The sequence below is a fragment of the Paramisgurnus dabryanus genome, chromosome 9 (genome assembly GCF_030506205.2).
Source record: "Paramisgurnus dabryanus chromosome 9, PD_genome_1.1, whole genome shotgun sequence".
In the NCBI taxonomy this organism is placed as follows: Eukaryota; Metazoa; Chordata; class Actinopteri; order Cypriniformes; family Cobitidae; genus Paramisgurnus; species Paramisgurnus dabryanus.
Window position 1 is genome coordinate 16846162 of NC_133345.1, and position 20369 is coordinate 16866530.

At 34.5% G+C, this 20369-nt stretch overlaps 1 protein-coding gene across 3 annotated transcripts in view; it reads left to right on the forward strand.

Moving 5' to 3' along the window:
* Positions 1-19051, forward strand: part of myo5aa (myosin VAa) — an 84721-nt gene extending 65670 nt beyond the window's left edge. For 2 of the 3 annotated variants that reach the window (XM_073815720.1, XM_073815721.1), the window contains 11 exons: positions 8182-8247; positions 9060-9153; positions 9256-9399; positions 9550-9704; positions 9831-9920; positions 10491-10641; positions 10733-11015; positions 11139-11313; positions 12214-12294; positions 14044-14245; positions 15397-19051. In XM_073815720.1, coding sequence (XP_073671821.1) covers positions 8182-8247; positions 9060-9153; positions 9256-9399; positions 9550-9704; positions 9831-9920; positions 10491-10641; positions 10733-11015; positions 11139-11313; positions 12214-12294; positions 14044-14196 — 1392 coding nt within the window. In that variant the 3' untranslated portion in view covers positions 14197-14245; positions 15397-19051. The remainder of the gene's footprint in view (positions 1-8181; positions 8248-9059; positions 9154-9255; positions 9400-9549; positions 9705-9830; positions 9921-10490; positions 10642-10732; positions 11016-11138; positions 11314-12213; positions 12295-14043; positions 14246-15396) is intronic. The other variant, XM_073815722.1, reaches the window with a different exon arrangement.
* Positions 19052-20369: the final 1318 nt, after the last annotated feature.

Sequence of the window (20369 nt, forward strand, 5' to 3'; positions counted from 1 at the left end):
TGACATGAGGAAATAACACAGAAATAAACAATGTATAAACTTACACATACCTAACTAATACTATAGATAATTGTAACTATACTTATAATACAGTAATTTATACTATAATCCATACTGTGCTTATATTGTATATACAATACATTATAGTAATACAGTTGTACAAATACTAGAGAAAGGACTTTAACATAACATACTACCTACACTTGCACAATACTGTCTACACTTGCACTATACTATCTATACTTGCACTATACTGTCTACACTTGCACTATACTATCTTCAGTTGCATTATACTATCTACACTTGCACTATAATATCTTCAGTTGCACTATACTATCTACACTTGCACTATAATATCTACACTTGCACTATACTATCTACACTTGCACTATAATATCTTCTATCTACACTTGCACTATACCATCTACACTTGCACTATAATATCTTCAGTTGCACTATACTATCTACACATGCACTATAAAATCTTCACTCGCACTAGACTTTCTACACTTGCACTATACTATCTACACTTGCACTATAATATCTTCTATCTACACTTGCACTATACTATCTACACTTGCACTATAATATCTTCTATCTACACTTGCACTATAATATCTACACTTGCACTATACTATCTACACTTGGACTATAATATCTTTTATCTACACTTGCACTATAATATCTTCAGTTGCACTATACTATCTACACTTGCACTATAATATCTTCTATCTACACTTGCACTATACTATCTTCACTTGCACTATAATATCTTCAGTTGCACTATACTATCTACACATGCACTATAAAATCTTCACTTGCACTAGACTTTCTACACTTGCACTATAATATCTACACTTGCACTATACTATCTACACTTGCACTATAATATCTACTATCTACACTTGCACTATACTATCTACACTTGCACTATAATATCTTCTATCTACACTTGCACTATAATATCTACACTTGCACTATACTATCTACACTTGGACTATAATATCTTCTATCTACACTTGCACTATAATATCTTCAGTTGCACTATACTATCTACACTTGCACTATAATATCTTCTATCTACACTTGCACTATACTATCTTCACTTGCACTATAATATCTTCAGTTGCACTATACTATCTACACATGCACTATAATATCTACACTTGCACTATACTATCTACACTTGCACTATAATATCTTTTATCTACACTTGCACTATACTATCTTCACTTACACTATAATATCTTCTATCTACACTTGCACTATACTATCTTCACTTGCACTATAATATCTACACTTGCACTATACTATCTACACTTGCACTATAATATCTTCTATCTACACTTGCACTATAATATCTTCAGTTGCACTATACTATCTACACTTGCACTATACTATCTACACTTGCACTATACTATCTTCACTTGCACTATAATATCTACACTTGCACTATACTTTCTACTATCTACACTTGCACTATAATATCTTCAGTTGCACTATACTATCTACACTTGCACTATACTATCTTCTATCTACACTTGCACTATAATATCTTCAGTTGCACTATAATATCTTCAGTTGCACTATACTATCTACACATGCACTATAAAATCTTCTATCTACACTTGCACTATAATATCTTCAGTTGCACTATAATATCTTCAGTTGCACTATACTATCTTCAGTTGCACTATACTATCTACACTTGCACTATACTATCTTCTATCTACACTTGCACTATAATATCTTCAGTTGCACTATAATATCTTCAGTTGCACTATACTATCTACACTTGCACTATAATATCTTCTATCTACACTTGCACTATAATATCTACACTTGCACTATACTATCTACACTTGGACTATAATATCTTCTATCTACACTTGCACTATAATATCTTCAGTTGCACTATAATATCTTCAGTTGCACTATACTATCTACACATGCACTATAAAATCTTCTATCTACACTTGCACTATAATATCTTCAGTTGCACTATAATATCTTCACTTGCACTATAATATCTTCAGTTGCACTATACTATCTACACTTGCACTATACTATCTTCTATCTACACTTGCACTATAATATCTTCAGTTGCACTATAATATCTTCAGTTGCACTATACTATCTACACTTGCACTATAATATCTTCTATCTACACTTGCACTATAATATCTACACTTGCACTATACTATCTACACTTGGACTATAATATCTTCTATCTACACTTGCACTATAATATCTTCAGTTGCACTATACTATCTACACTTGCACTATAATATCTTCTATCTACACTTGCACTATACTATCTTCACTTGCACTATAATATCTTCAGTTGCACTATACTATCTACACATGCACTATAAAATCTTCACTCGCACTAGACTTTCTACACTTGCACTATAATATCTACACTTGCACTATAATATCTACACTTGCACTATACTATCTACTATCTGGGCCATTCTACCGAATTGGTGCAAATTGACACTTCAAAACTTCTTGAAAAAAGTGTGTTTTTTCCTGCAAGCTTTGTAGTCATAAACATAGTAGAACATCTAAGGAACACTAATCTACTGATTGGACACTTTAGTTTCTTAGCATGTTTTTATACAGTTTCGAAATGTTTTCTCTCTCCCAAAATGTGTCACTACCGAAACACAACAACATTTGATATAAAAATAGGTTTTTAATAGCCTATTCTGATTTTCTGTACATTAACCTTCTAAATGTATTTTATATTTTTTTTAAAGACAGTTTCATGGTTATATTGATTGGAAATATAATTTTAACAATACTATAAGAGTGGTTTATCAAATGAAAGGCATTTTGAAAGCAATATTTCTCTGTAATTGCCATACATGCACTGATACAGATTTGAAATTCAAGGATTCATTAGATTAAATTTTTATCTAACTTAATAAAATGATGTCATCTTTTCTGATAACAAAACCTATTTTATTTTTCTAGAACATTATTTGTTTCGGTTGTGACAGTAATGTTTCGGTAGTGACATCCATATTGCATTGTCCATATTTGGTGTAAAAAAAAGTAATTAGCTAGTCAAAAATGATTGGCATTATGAAGTCAAAACATACAGCACAAAAAATATCTAAAGCAACACCATATAAAAGCACTTTGAACGGACATTACGCTGAAGAGATGGCGGATAGTACAGACCTTAAAGGGATGCAAGATAGCCGATTTTTGCGAGTTTTATGTATATCGTGTATATTTTATGTGTTTATGTGTATATTGGCCAATATGTGGCTGCTGTGTTCACCGACATTATCACATGGCATTATTTACAGACAGAGTGCTGGAAGCCACAAGCGATTGCAGGTCATGTGACTAAAAACAAACAACCTTTCCATGACAACATTGAAAGCTCGGCTTAACAGCTGATCATAACTGGACAAAGCGGGTTTTTATTTATATATAATTTTTTTATTTATATATATCAGAGCCGGCCCTAGACCTTTGGGGGCCCTAAGCAAAATTTAGTCGGAGGCCCTTTGACCGTTTTAAGTAAGGCCTAAAGAAAAGCAATGACTACCTTATGACTATACTGCACATATGATATCTAATATGTTATTTTTTTTAAATGTGTCTATTAAATTATGTTTTAATTATTCTATGTATACTGTATGTTAATGATCTTTTTTGCTGGTCCTGAGTACGTATTTCGTTCTTATGTGGCAACATGTAGCCTACAGAATGACAATAAAAGACCTTGGGGTGGTCCCGGACAGGGAATATCTTAAGACAGGACTCGGCCTTAGTTTAATTAAAAAACATAACTAATTTTAACAAAAATGCCTTACTAAAAACATTATTTGTGTGGATTTTGAGGCAAAACAAAGAGCACTGGTGTATTTTAAGATATGTCAGTGCAAGCTTTTTTCAGTTTGGACAGCTCTTAGCCTACTTTTATTTTAGTCTATGACTAGTTTAATTCCTTTCAGGGAAACTGCCCCCTTGAGTTCTTGATTTGAGTTCCATGTTTGATGTCTAACAGAAAAATATGATACCACTGACTGAACTGAATGGCAGTGCAGTGCAACAAACACACACTGATGAACTTGCTGAATAAAAAGACTGATAAAGTGATTTTCACTGACCATCAAAGAAACATTTTTAATTGACACCAGAGATTAAGAGGCACAAACAACAGCCTATATATAATTAAAATGAAATAGAGTAAATAGAATAAAATTTAATTAAAATATTATATAAAATAATAAATATAATACTTAAATGTTTAAATTTTTCAAATAAACAAAATTAACAATAATATCTAAAACCCAACAAACAAGGTTAATAGTACCTAACATTCTTGTTTGAGATGAGCTAAATCTGACACAAACATAGGTTTGTGGATAATAACAATTCACTTGCAAATAATATTAATAATTCAAGATTAACAATTAACATTGCATTCATAACATTAATCTAACAAAGCTGGCTACTGTATGTCATATGCATTGCTATAGTTTAAATATTAAACACCGAACAGTGACATTATACACTTTTGCAAAGGCTAGCAGGTGGTTTAACAACGGTGCGCTGTCTGGACATGTACCACGCATATGCGCATGAGTTTGTTTACTCTTACACATAAAACACTTTAAATTCAGACGTTTAACAATATAATTACATTAATGACATAAATATGTAGAAATGACAATGGCATACGTGAAATATAAGCGTAACAGAATTAATTTACCACGTTAAACCGTTTAAATATTAATTATTAAGCTTAATAAACCAATTCACGTTATGATGGCAAATATAAGAAAGAGAAGTCAAACAGAACACAGGTTTGGTCATTACCGAAGTCAAATAAGATCCACTTACTTCGCATTTACGCACAAACACGCATAACATTAAAGAAATTGTCCTTAAAGCAACAGCAAAAGTTCGCGTCTGTATCAGCGATCCGGCTCAACTCAACTTGCGTTCTGTGGGCGGGATGCTCGCCTGCACATAGTCGCGGGCACTGATTGGCTGCTGCGCTGGATGCTGTGTGTCAATCAATCTCGGCAAGAAAGAGATCTTATTAGCGAACTTTCATAATAACTATAATAACAAGTAACAGCCTTTTTAACATTGCCATAATAATAAATAATGAATATTTATATTTATTTTATGTTACTTTTGATGAATGATTTTTTTCAAACACTAGCTAAGTGACTTTAGGGGGCCCTCTGCTGGCCACGAGGCCCTTTGCAATTGCAAGTGTCGTTTAGTGGCTGGGCCGGCTCTGATATATATATTTGTAGTAGTAAAGTTCTAGAAATCAATATCCTTTGCTGATAGTTCCTCATCATTGTGGAGAGTGCAGTTCATGGTTCCATAGAACCATCACCTTTTTTTACTATTTGTTAAATATAGTTTTTTTTTAAGTTCAATAAATGTTACTTTTTTAAATTGAGACATTTATAATGTAAACTGAGTGAGCAAAAGCAGTATCGGCTCCAAGGATCGGCTCAAGAAAATCGGCAGCCTGTATCGGTCATCGGCTAAGGCTAATGAAACAAAAATTGGTATCGGCATTGGCACAAAAAAATCCATATGGGTCGATCTCTAAAAAGAACTATACACACAGAACTGTCTTTTAACCATCTTCCTGTGTTTGTCCTGTCTTTTCCTCCATTCTTTTCTGACATTTCTTTGCTCCCTGTCAGATAATTCTTTGATACTTTTCAGCATCCCTTCTTCCCTGCGTTTCTGATTTCGTTCTCTTTCCTTTTTTAAGTATTCTTGGTACCTTTCTGGGTCCTCCCTCAATCTTTGTCTGTATTTTCTCAGTCTGTCCGCTCTACTTTCATCTTTCCGCCTATGCATATTGGCAATTCCTCTCTCTCTGTAGCTATCTCTACAAATTAACCAAAGATATTTACATTTACATTATAAGTGTGAGCCTGCCCTGTCACTTAACAATGACATGTCAGTTTACTATGATACTATGTGCTATCTGTTATATCAATTATATAAAGCAATCAGTCAAAGTCCCGCTAAATTAGCGCAGAAAGTTTTCTTAGAGACCAGAGGTAGAATCATATAGCCTTCATTTATCTTAGTATGTAGTCCTAGTCAAATCACGTACAACATTACAGAAATATGACTGACAAATTATTTGTACTGAAAAAGAATATATGTGCACTTGAAAGTTTCTATTTATTTATTAAAAAAAGAAACAAGTGTCATTTTGTCACTACCGAAACAATCACGTCACAACCGAAAAGTAAACACATGTTTCGGTAGTGACTGTTTCGGTAGTGACAATTTAAGCAAACTTTGATCCTACTGCTAAGATGCTAATTAGTACGTAGTTAGCCAGCACAGTTCTCGACATTGAAATATGAGTAAAACCTAAATGACCAGTAGAAAATTTTTTAAAAAATTAATTAATCATTAAAAATGTGTGATCGGTAGTGACATTGATAAATGTCACACACTGATTTCCAAACTTTTAATCACATTTACTTCAAAACCATGGGACTGATCTAATCACCATGCCACCATGAAGGAGAGAGGCACAGACAAAGTTTCTGGTTCAAAATTGAGGGGAGTGGCTTAAAGCAGTATTATATTATTGACCAAACTATGCAATGTTTCGGTAGTGACGTGAAAATGCGGGACAGTGTTTTTTTTACATGATTATTCATGATTTTTACTGAAAATATCCAATAAATATATTTTGGGTTTTAATTAACAAAAGTATTCAAAATGACACTTCTTTAAAAAATTATAAAAAAATATAAAAAAATTATTTCATATTTTTTTTTCTATGGTGAAATTCAGACCTTGGGGTTTGGGACAACCACCTCTCAATTGAAAGCACCATATAAATGATGATATTTTATATATTAAGCCTGCAGCTACCTCAAATATTACTTTGGGTTTTGATTGCTATTTGCTTATATTTTTTATTATCAAAAATTTTCCTACGTTAATGCTTTTTAAATTAGTTTTTTGTTTCCGGGACAGCAATTTGCACGAATTCGATAGAATGGCCCATCTACACTTGCACTATACTTTTTTATTTTTTTCTCTACTACAGGGTTAAGGTGATTGTACTGTTAGAATGTTTTCTTTTAATTTACACATTTTTCCATTGAGGTGGTAATTATTAAAATTTAAAAAAATATTTTTATAATCAACAAAATGTTCAAATTTTTCAAATATTAAAAAAAAGATGAAACAATACATTAGTATTTATTCAGTGGCAAGATTTAGGGTGTACTCACATTATGTCCACCGTACTGTACTCAAGTAAGTTTGACCCCAAAGTACAGCTCAATTGGCTAGTGTAATCACTCTGTACTGTACCAGGGTGCGGTACACTTAAGCGTATCTGGGAACGCTTTCCAGAAGTGGTCTCGGGTACGGTTCACTTTGATTTGGTGACAGGGCACTTGTGCCTGAATGTTAAACTTAAGCTGTCACTGTAAAACACTCTTATATGGGCAGCACAAATACATACGACCCCAGATAACAGAGATGTGTTTGATATCATGCGCTTTGCGATAATTGGTTTCTAACATTAACTAAATTGTTCGTCTGAAAGATGATGGACATATGTATCTCAGATTGTTTGAGGGTAAGTAAATCATAGGGTTATATAAAAATTTGGCTGGAGTATTGCTTTAACTTAAGTGATAAACCAGACAAGAGCTGCATGGAGAACATTGTGCTGAACACTTCATAAAAGCAGCACAAGAGTGATTGTAGAGCACACTGCTCCTAATATGCTGTAAAAACTCTCTCGTGGTTATTTAATATCATACAGCAAACGATCTGCGCAGTGCGCATGGATTCAAACACACCTAATAAGCCAAAAACTTATAGTTACGATGAACTCGATCACACACATCCTTCGTTTTGATGAGCAAAATGACCTAAGAAAAAAAGTATTTTTTAGAGAAAAAATATAAAATTTAAGTGAAATTGTGGTTAAAACAAGCAAAAATATTGCCAATGGGGTAAGATGATTTTTTTTTAATTAAGTGTTGACTTATTTCAAGATTTCTGAGATGTATTTGTGCTATCTGTGAGTGTACTCTTGTTTTCATGTTTTAACAGTAATATCTTACAACTAGCAGTCTTGTGTTATAGCATCTACTGTGTAGTGTTGGTTCATCTGATGTGGAGATGTTTCATTCACAGGAGCTTCATTCTGATGACCCAAAGGAATATAAAGCCTACAGATTCAGCATTTTACGCAGAATGATTGTATGTAGGATTGTGTGTGTGTGTGTGTGTGTGTGTACCTGAACACTAACAGACACTGGTGTGTGTCACAAAGAATCGCTGTGTATTCGACTCTAACTGTGTGTGTTTAACCCACAGCACTGTAAATCAGCACAGTTTTATAATCTCTCTCTCTTTCTTTCTCACTCTGTGGGTGAATCTCTCAAAACCTATCACAGATAGATAGATGGACAGACGTGCATATGGACAGACATTTAGACAAATAGATGCTAGACATAAAAGATTTTGTGTTGATACCTATTTTCGCTTATTTAAAATGTCATCTGCTGATACCGATAGGTGCAGATGGTTTAGTTTTTATGTCTTGTTTTAAATGATTATGTTGTGTACTCCTATGTACTGTTAAAACAACAATTGGCCGATGTCTAATAGAGTAAAAAATAGCTTTTATCTGCCGATACCGATTATAGGCTGACACATCGGATCATCCTTAATAGATATCTTTTCTTGGCATGACAGTAATGAGATTTTGATTTACTGAGTAATAGCGAAATTCGGTTGCTGTGTTAAAAGTCTTAATAATAAACGTTGTTTTCTGTAAAATATATCTTCCGATTATTAAAAGTTAGATTTTTGCGTGATTTGCCCATCTTTCTTTTTCTCTTTCTGCATGAGCAGATGAAGTCGTGTCTCTTACCTTCAGAAAGATCCTCTTTTGATCTGCTTTGGCTGATTGACTTAAATAAAGCTTTTCTTTCGTCCTCCTGTTAAACTGAGACTCATTTGCTATAGTGATTGTCATGGTGACAGGATCCTTGTCTCTGGTGTTGCAGGACCTCATGGAGCAGCTGGAGAAACAGGACAAGACGGTTCGCAAACTAAAGAAACAGCTCAAAGTCTTTGCCAAAAAGATCAACGACCTTGAAGGTACATCACACGTGTGACGTGTTTTAAAACCACCTTTCGCATGTAATGAACAAGCGACTTAATAAACATTAATGTGTACGTGTGTGTGTGTGTGTGTAATAGGTGGTCAGATGGACGTGTCTCCAGGACAGACGACTGACGAGCCCGTTCACCCGGTGAATATTCCACGCAGAGAGAAAGATTTCCAGGGAATGCTCGAGTACAAGAAAGAGGATGAGCTCAAACTGGTCAAAAATCTCATACTAGGTAATACTTAAATACATAAAGTATTCGGTCACTTCAAATATTACTCCTCTGTACGCAATCATGCATGCACAAAACATATTCAGACATACTGTGCTGGTGGTAACTCAAGTTCAGATGCATCTCTGATGAATAAATGTGTGATGATCACAGAGCTGAAGCCTCGTGGTGTGGCAGTGAATCTGATACCGGGTTTGCCCGCATACATTCTCTTCATGTGTCTGCGTCACGCTGACTACGTCAATGATGACCAGAAAGTGCGATCGCTACTCACCTCCGTCATTAACAGCATCAAGAAGATCCTCAAGGTCTCCGCATGCACACACACTCACAAGTCTTTGCTACAACTTACTGTACAGATGTGATTTCAGAATAATACTAATAGAATAACTTCTGTTTCTTCATAACTCCTGACTACTTTTCTTTGTCTACAGAAACGAGGCGATGACTTTGAGACGGTTTCCTTCTGGTTGTCGAACACGTGTCGGTTCTTGCACTGCCTGAAACAATACAGCGGAGACGAGGTGAGGTTTTACACACACAGACACACACACACTTACAAACAGTGACAACACATTTAAACAAGACATGTAAAAAAATCTGATTGTTTTTCCTGCTACTTTCATCTTTTCTCTGAACTGTAATGTAACCCAAGACTGAGATACTATGTGGACTTGGGTAGAAATTGTGCTTTTATGAGATGAATTTGGTTGTAAAGTGAAGTTGTACATAAACAACACTTATGACATCAGATGTGTCTTAGGTGATCTGGAACCTGTTGCACCATCTTCGCGTAGCACACGTCTGAGAATTTGTTTATTTAGATGCAACAAATTATCCCAGTACATTACAAAATATTATAAAATGAAATAGTTGTCACTTGAACATTTATAGGACATTAAAAACTAATTGAGAAATGTGAAAAATAAACCGCTTATGGGATAAAAAAGACAGAATATTTAAATAAATGTTACAGTAATTATGGTGACTTTCTAGCGGTTGTTTCACACTTGCCAATCTTGATCACTGGAAACCGATGTGTTAATACGAGGTTATGCAAATGAACCAACACTCTTTTATACTTCCCCCTCCAGCAATTCATGAAACATAACTCCCCGAAACAGAACGACCATTGTCTCTCCAACTTTGACTTGGCCGAGTACCGACAGGTCCTCAGCGACCTGGCCATTCAGATCTACCAGCAGCTCATCAAGTGTATGGAGAACATCCTACAGCCCATGATCGGTGAGGACGTGTATCCGGGTGTCTCTATCCCTATCTTCTTCACTTGTGTGTTTATACCTCTATCTCTCTCTCTCTCCGTCGTTCTTGTCAGTCTCCGGCATGCTGGAACACGAAACCATTCAGGGCGTGTCGGGGGTCAAGCCCACGGGTCTCCGTAAAAGGACGTCCAGCATCGCCGATGAGGGAACGTATACGTTGGACTCCATCATCCGCCAGCTCAACACCTTCCACTCCATCATGTGCCAGCACGGGACAGACCCAGAGCTTATAAAACAAGTGGTCAAACAGCAGTTTTACATCATCGGCGCCGTCACGCTTAACAACCTGCTGCTGCGTAAAGACATGTGCTCCTGGAGCAAGGGCATGCAGATCAGGTGAGCGCACATATAAACCACTATTTTACGCAGGAGATATTCTGAATGTATACAATTATATCAAATGTACAAAATGCATGTACAGTATATCCAAAAGAAGTGATGATGTATGTGTGTGTTCAGGTATAATGTGAGTCAGTTGGAGGAGTGGTTGAGAGATAAGAACCTCATGGTATGCGGTGCTAAAGAAACACTGGAGCCGCTGATTCAGGCCGCACAACTGCTTCAGGTTAAAAAGAAAACTGATGAAGATGCCGAAGCCATTTGCTCGATGTGTAACGCTCTCTCTACAGCACAGGTAACACACATACACGAGCCTAACATCTCTTTCTCATACAGACACACACATTTTAGCCTACACACTATCTTGACACATTGCCCTGCCTTTCATAATGCATTCGGATAGAAAGGTCTAAATTGACATCAATCATCAATTGTCATCAATTTTGTCCTCTTTCTATTCTGAAACAAAGATGGCACACATTAGTGTTCACCATGTCACCATACATTATGATTGTTGTGTGGATTTTGTGTGCATTATTATGTTTTGTTGTTTGGATGACTTTTAAACACTTTTTTAAACCTTTGTTCAAGGGGTCTAGGAGATTTTTTTTTTTTGCAAACTTTTTTTTATCTGCACACTGCCCCTGTAAACAAATAAAATAAATAATAAATAAATAAATATTAAGAGATTCTAATAGCACTATGAGATAAACAAATACATGGTATTCATGGTAAAGGTACCCATTATTAATATGTATTTGTTATTGTTTACCATTTTTACCTCGAGGTTAAAAAACTGGTTAAAAATAAACCAAATGTGTACTCATTTTTAATTAATGCATGTAGGTAAGAGTGTTATGTGATATATGTATGTGTAGTATGTACATTTTTCAGATACATTTCATGGGTACATTTTATTCTGTATAATCAGGGTGGGATAGGAGTTATCAATATATCATGTTATTTTGTTTTAAATTGTAATTGTTAAATATGTAAATTGTATTGTGTTTAAAGTCCAACCAGGGACAGGAGTTGACAATTAGCATTTGCTATAAACTTTCTATGCAGCATTTTAGTAACAAGCTTGCTTTTACACTATGTTTGTTTGCATTGTACCTGTCAAATAAATGAAAATGAAAAAAAATAAATAAATGTGAATTAAATTGAAACGTCATCTCTCTCTTTGTGTTTACAGATCGTGAAGGTGCTGAACTTGTACACACCTGTCAATGCGTTTGAAGAGCGTGTGTCGGCACTGTTCATAAGGACTATACAGGTATATGTCACATACATATGAAGATATGAAGAATTTCAATGCAAAATGAGATAACTCAATTTTTTTTACATTTTTCAGAAATCTAGTTTTTTGGTTGTGCATTTCAATTAATATCAACTGCAGTTGGTTTGTTTTGATTTAAAGCTTCATTACTTAAAAAATACAGCCAAGTAGCACCATAAAACAAAATAATAACATGATAACATAATAATAAACATGTTTTGACAAAAATGTAAAAAACTGAGTTTTGTAACGAAACTCTTCATATGTATCTTAAGAGTTTGTTTCCAAAACGCAATAAATCCATTTAGAGTAATTTGGGTAAAAACGTGTTTTCTATACCAAGAAAGTTACAAGATGAAAACCACTATTTTTGTTATAAACTTTTACATAGCATCTTTAGGTTATGATAACATTAAAAATTCAAATCCATAATTTGATTTCCAAAGATTATTATAATAACGGATTTTTTCCGCAAAATGTAATAAATCCAAAAATTTTTTATTTCAAAATGCTTTAAATCTATTGAATCAATATATAAATGTGCATTCATCTTTGCCATGTTATATTCATTTAGTTGACTAGTGGTATACACACTGATTAAAAAATATAAACATTAATGGCATTAATCAAAACACTTTGTCATATTAAGAACACTGTCATTGCTGCTGTCATCCTTGGGACGTCTTCGCTGAACTTTTTTGACAGTGATCAGCTGTAAAATGTTTTGGTCCTGCTCGATTGTCGTTGACTTTAAGTAAAATAATGGAAAGATTTTCATAAGATCCCGTGGGGTCAATGTGTTAGCAAGACAGAAGCTTGATGCTGTCGTGTGAGAACAAGCAACAGCCGACATTTTTCTGTCTCCCGAGTGCCTCTCACGTAAATTATTCAATGTTGATGGCTTACACCACAGGTTTATCAATGCCAACAAAAGTATTATTTTGTTTTTGTTTGTTTGTTGATCATGAAGTACAAAGTAGATGAGGAAAAATAGTATACTGTGTGTATTCTTATTATTTACAATGCGTGGAATGGTGCGCTGTGATTGGTTGAGTGGATTTATCGCATTCTGCCGAGAAGGAGGAGTGATGTTTAACGTGGTTTGGAAAAAAGGGAGAAAAGGTGACAGAATAAAACACCGGATATTGGATATTACTTGTAGTACTGACCTGATATAATACTGATTTTGGTGGGGTTTTTTTTAAAATGGTGTTTATTGCATTTGTGAAACAAACTCTTCAAATAAAATACAAAATTCTTTTATCACATGCCATTTTATTTAACAATAATGATAATAATACTTTAGTTATTTATAATGGAAATTGAAAAAAAAAATGTCCTGTACATTAAAGGCGGAGTCCATGATGTTTGAAAGCCAATGTTGATATTTGAAATCACCTAAACAAACACGCCCCTACCCCAATAGAATCTGGACCTTCTGTTGATAGACCCGCCCCAAACATACGCAACCCGGCATTTGATTTGATTTGATTGGCTATAAGTGTGTTTTGGTAGTCGGCCCGTCTCCTTTTGCAAACCGTTTTTCAAACGTTTTTTTTTTTAAGGCAATATTGTGTACTATCTCCCCTGTTATATGAACCGTCAAATGTCGTTGGTGGTTCTCCATATAGTTGCAAAGTAGTCCTGCAGCCCACTGATGGCTTTGTATGTCTATCATTAAATGTATGATTAATTTTTCATGTTTGACTACTTACATATATGTGTGTGTGTGATTTTCTCCATCAGACACGTTTACGAGATCGGAAGGAGTCACCTCAGCTGCTGATGGACACCAAAATCATCTACCCCGTGACCTTTCCTTTTAACCCATCCTCTCTGGCACTGGAAACCATTCAAATCCCCAGCAGCCTCAATCTGGGCTTCCTTTCTCGTGTGTAGACCTGAGTCACCTCATCTCAGCCAATCACATGGCAGGAACTACATTTTAATATATATATATATATATATATATTAGGGATGTAACGGTATTATAAATTTCGTGGTATTGCGGTATAACATTTTCGCGGTGCAACCGTGGTCACGTGATTCGGTAAAACATTGGGTCTTCCGGGCAACACGTGTAGTTTTTTTTCCACCAAAGTGCAGCGAGACACGGGAACTACAATTCCCATAATCCCATGCGTGCCACTCTGTCTGATGCCTCTCTACAAGTGGAGCAACAATGGCGGAAGCAAAAGAAACACGGATTTTAAATCTGATGTGTGGAAAAAGTTCGCGTTCGCTGTGACAAGAAACGAAAAAGGACAAAATGTGATGGACATACAAAAAACGAGTGTGAGTAAATCCGTGAATGAGGAGAGCGTGTATGCCGTTTCTCAATTAGAAAGCAGCCTCCTTAGATCGCATATGCAGGCTGCATCCGTCATTACACGCCTGGTGTATTTAAGTAAAATGAGTATTACATTCGCAAGTCATAAGCATGTTACAACAATATACGAATGAATAAGAATAATTGTCAACTTGAAAAATGTTAATATTCTAAAATAAGACGTTCTTCATGACGTATGCAGCCTACAAATGCGACCTATGGAGGCTGCAGACTTCTGATTGGGAAATGAGCCCCTGCATTGAGTGAGCTGACCTCAGCTCTAGGTCCAGCTACAATAAGTAAGCTGCTATTTTCATTTTTACTGGGTTGTTTTTATTTTCAGGAATTGACCCGCTTAAAACCCATCATCTTTTCTTGATTCTGCAATCACAACTGTTGCTTTCATAGGAGTATCAAGCATTAGCATTATTAATAATAATAAAAACTAGGTCAATTGAGGGAGTGACTCAATTCTTAAAACCTGACTGATTGGGAGTTGTTTAAAGTTGACAAACTAAACTGAAACTTTATTTTTTATTTTATTACATGGTCTAATTATTTTTGTCCTTTTTATGAAAATTGTAAACACTATGCTACGCTACACTTTGTACATTGTAATGTTCAGTCTTGTTTAATGAACACTTATGGCAGTTTTTCCAAGTCTTCATATGTTTTTTCCTTCCTGTAAATGTTTCAATAATTACCGTACCGTGGGCATCCTACCGAAATACTACCGTACCGTGAATTTTTGATACCGTTACATCCCTAATATATATATATATATAAAGTAAATAATTGTAAGTAAATAAACCACATACTCAAAAGAGAAATGCAGTTCAGACCTTTTAAACCAGTCTCACAAAAAATGCCTTTCTTCAAATTGGAAAAGGCTTAGTTTTGTTTGATTGAACATTGTGATATTGTTAGCATTACATTTTATTTACCTCTCCTAAATTCTTTAACGCAAAAAAATCTTTGAAAAAATCCAATTTAATTAAATTCAAATTGTTATGTGTAAGAGAGATGTTTGAGATGAGAGGTACATACATAAAAGTAGCAGTTGCGTTGCTTTAATTTATGATGAGAAACCTAAAAATACTGTCATAATTTTAACTGTAAAACTGAAATCAGAAACACAATTGACATAAAAGTAACTCAATAGCAAATCTGAATGCTTCACAGTAATAACAATAATGAAGGAAATGTGCTTTCATGAAAATAATGTCACAATGCGTACAACATCTTAATATTGAATTTTTTTCATAGTTTTGCACTGTTGCAAAGCAGTGAATCTTTTTGTGAGATTAATCCCAAAAGGTTTGATTCTTTAGGGAAGTTTTTATGGCCATAAGTACACAAAGTTTTGGTTATGGAAGATGAATGCCAAAAGGTCAAAATCACTACACAAATGCCTGTTGGCTATCAATCCAGAATATTGTTGCAGGGCTGTATAATGTTATACATATATAAATATCTATGAATATGTATGATGTTAGGATATTTTATTTATTGCTTTGCCCAGTCAGATATTTTCTCTCTTGAATGCTATAGCCAACATAGATATCCAGTCACAGGACGTCCTCTATCAGATTCATATCAGGCCTTTGAGCTCTGCTGACTTCATTAATGTGCGTAGATGTTAATTTGTTAGTATTGTATATTTTGTAATGTTGATTAGCTATGAAATAGTCACGTCTGGTGTTAACAGGCAGAAAGGAAACTGAGCTTTTCCTCTTCTTCATGAGCTTCCTCCTCATCCTCAACATTATATTATTTTCTAATAAGATACTAGAGTCCTGGTGGGTGGGATCACAGTAAACTATCCCTACACTATAGTATAGTGAGGCGACAGATGATTGAGTCCTTTAGATGAATCTCATGACCATGTCACTTATTATTTATGACCCAGATGTTTCTCGACAGTTTTCATGATGTTCACGGCGGTGTCTTTTATGCACAAAGACTATAAAGACAACGCAAAGCACTGACTATTATTTACAAGACTGGAAGATGTCAAGTCTGCTGTTATTTATTTCAGTATTATATGATTTTAACAATTACAAACATCTGTTACTTTTACAGCATGTGCTGTTATATGGTTTATTTAATGTGATATCTATCTTTTGTGTTCATGTCAGTATTATCTTGAATGTGTCAGACAGTTTTTCTTGAAGTTTATTTTCATTTCCACATTAACTCCTGTTACAGCAGTCACCTTATAACACTCATACCATAGTTCAGTGGGTTATTGGTCATTATTCATCTGATCATGTCATGCTATTACTGTAGTTACAGTCTTTTCTCTATAACACACACACACACACTTTTATATCTGTCTCAACTGCTTTTATGGTTGTTGTTGACATGCAATACAAGTACTGTAGAGATGAGACTGTGTAAAAAAAGTATCCAGTACAATATCTTTAAGCCAAACATATTAACTGAAAAAGCAAATGTATGCATAATAACTTCATTGGCAAAAGGTTTTGGGCATTTTCAAGCAAATCTAACAACCTTTATTGAGGTTAAAACAAACAAACCTATATTTCCTAATAAAAAATGATAGAAATAATTTAACTATATAATAATGTTATCTTACATGATTTCGCTTCTTTGGTAAATATTTTAGCTTGAATTGTGGCATACAGCTGTATTTGTGATTGTTATCTAAATGAATATCTATAATAAATTCAGTACAGTCCTGTGATGTGTAAATAGAAATGCACATCTGTACTTTAAAATGCACATATTCTCACTACTGTAATGTGGTAAAATACTATACAATTTTGCTCCTACACTGTTAGAAAACAATGGTCCCAAGCAGGCGGTCAACCTTTATAAAGGTTCTAAATGTATTTATTTAGGCAAGGCAAGTTTGCACATGTATCAGCATGTTTCGTACACTGAGGTCATTTAAAATGTGATACATGTATATGATATCAATATGTACCTCTAATATGAACTATTTAGGTGCAAAGGTATGATTTTACAGAGGGACCATTTTTTCTGACCGATGAGAAAAAATTTTTTCATTATTTGATGGCTTTCTTAAAGCAAAACAAGAAAAAACTGAAAGTGATTTTTTTGCAGTGTATATTAAGATCAGTTTAACTCATTCCCTGCCAGCCTTTTTTTTAAAGCTGCCAGCCAGCAATATTGGTGATTTTCACAAAATGCCTTCCAGGAAAATGTTCTTCTATAAATGTGTTAACATACAAATATATCAAATGAAATAACAGACCCTCTGCTTTTAAACATACAAACAAAATGGGAAAAAATTGTTTCATCCTATCTTTTTATCACCTCAACTATGGGTAGGTTTCTTCAAAAAGACAAAATTTTGAGCAAAAAGCTGAAATAATTGCATTTTTGTAAAGGAATTTTGTTAGAGATCAGACTCAGAATGGTTATCAAAGCAAACACAGAGTTTAAATGTTGAAAAATGAGTTTATGCTTGAGTTTTTTATAAATTGGGTATTATCTAGTGGAGAATAGCAGAATTACAGATTGCGGTAAAAACTCGTCAGGAAAACGTCATTGGTAGGGAAATGTTTTCTCTTAATTGACAAGATAACTCGTTTTTGTCACTATCAAGAGTCATTTTTTTATTATCATGGGACCATTTTGTGCTCAATGTGGTGTTTACTTTTTATAGTGTTTTTTTTTGTTGTTGTTTGTTTAGAATGATAAGATAGATTTACAAATGCAATCTGTTAAAGGTGCATTTCACTTTAAAGTGAAGATAATGAAGTTGTACTGAAACACAAACAACTGAAAATGTAAAACCTGAATGTTATAGTTCATACATGAGTTTATTTACAGTGTCATATAAGCCTTACCTCTGAATGGATGATATGTAATTGTTATTACGTTTTATTTTCACTTGTACATTGTAAATCCATGTTAAAGCAGATTTCAGAAATGTCATGTTTAGATTAGTTATTAGTTATTTGAACATTACCTATGCCTCTCCATTACCTATTCATTTGCATTACATCCTCTGGTCTTTAAAAACCTTTGCATTACTGTATATAGCGAGTCGCCTTGCGGTCCACAGCTCTGGTTTCTCTTCAGATGACTGAATCAGTTTTCTGCTGTATCTTTGATAGGTTTGTCATCTATCACACATGCACATCATGGTAACAGCAGTCAGTCTAGAGTCTGATCGTGTCACTTATGATCTGACTGGTCTCATGCTTGTATAAAAGCATAGCTTATACAGACATTGTTATTCGCTGTAGTAATGCTAAACATCAACTGAACGCCTCGTGTGTTTGGTTCATGATTTACAGGATCGAGGTCTCTGGCGTGAAGGGTTTGTTGTTCCTGTAGCTGTAATTATTTCATGTGTTCATTGATGCAGTTTCATGAAGTGATCTACTAATGTCAAAACCTGTTCAAGTCCAATAAATGAATTCAGCACTATCTTATTGCCTGAATGTTATTTAACGCACTACTGACCTTACTAGCACAGAGAAACAATCTGAGAAGATCCCTGCATGTGATTTAATGGATGAAGGTCCTTCACCAACAGAATTGCAGTCATTTCTTCTGTGTAAATGTATCAATGATTTGCTGTCCTTTTATTTATTATATATTTAAACTGGGGAGTAACCTGGATGTTTTGAGCTATTGGTATATATTTGCAAACAATGAATGTATCTAAATGTTTCCTCATTGTCATTTGCTCTGAAAAACATATTTTATCCGAAAGTCTGTCAGCTGGAGATCAACTGAAGGAATAGAGAACAATGTGATCTAACAGGCACTGTCCACATCAATAATATTCATTAATTGGGCTTCTTCATACAGTAGCTCTACAGCTGATTAAAACGAATCTTTCTCTTTAAAGACAGTGATGCTGAACTACATACACAGTAAATTGTAGATTTGATTAGAACTAAATGAGTGTCAACCAGTCTGTTCCAAGAACCATCATCGATGGCAAAATAGGGCCTTGACATTAAGGGTCTTCCCATTCCTGAATGGGGACCCTCCAGAAGCTTTTACAAATTCCGTCCTCATCCACCGCCTTTATAGCCTGGCACTTAACAGTGCAATATCTCCCCAAACATACATCAATGTCTTCTCCACTGACAGTTTCATTAAACATCCTGACAACAACAACTTTTTGTGTTTATCCAACTTAAACATGGAAAAATTAGTTTTAAAATTTTTAAAACGTTGCCAGAAAACATTCAACAAAACTGCAGACTTAAAACTCACATCAAAGCCTTTGTTAAAAGGCGGGGTCAGAATACAATTCAACTCTTCAGGATAAAACCAAGCACTTTCTGAACTAACTTGCATGAAAAATCAAACCTAGACTCTTCATTATTTTTCCATTTTGTGTCTGTCTACCTGAAGATTAGAAAGAATATGAGGATTAATGCACTGGACGAGAATGTGTTTGTCTAAATAGCTGCTTAAATGGTTATTTAAACAAAATGTTACCTTTATCCATTTGTTTTATCATGTTTGCATAGATGGGTCATTTTTGACCCATGTGTGTCCATAAATATGTATAAAAGCTAGATGTCTCACCTGGACTGCTGTGCTGGCCAATTGAGTGGAACATCCGCATTTGGCGGCCATCTTACCACAGGCATCTCGCTCACTCGTAGCATTGAGTTTAAATGGTGCAGGTACTTTAAAATGACCATAACTTGCTTAATTTTTTACAGATTTTCAAACGGTTTGGTTTGTTATAAATGTCAAAGGTGTACCTATGACTTATACTAAA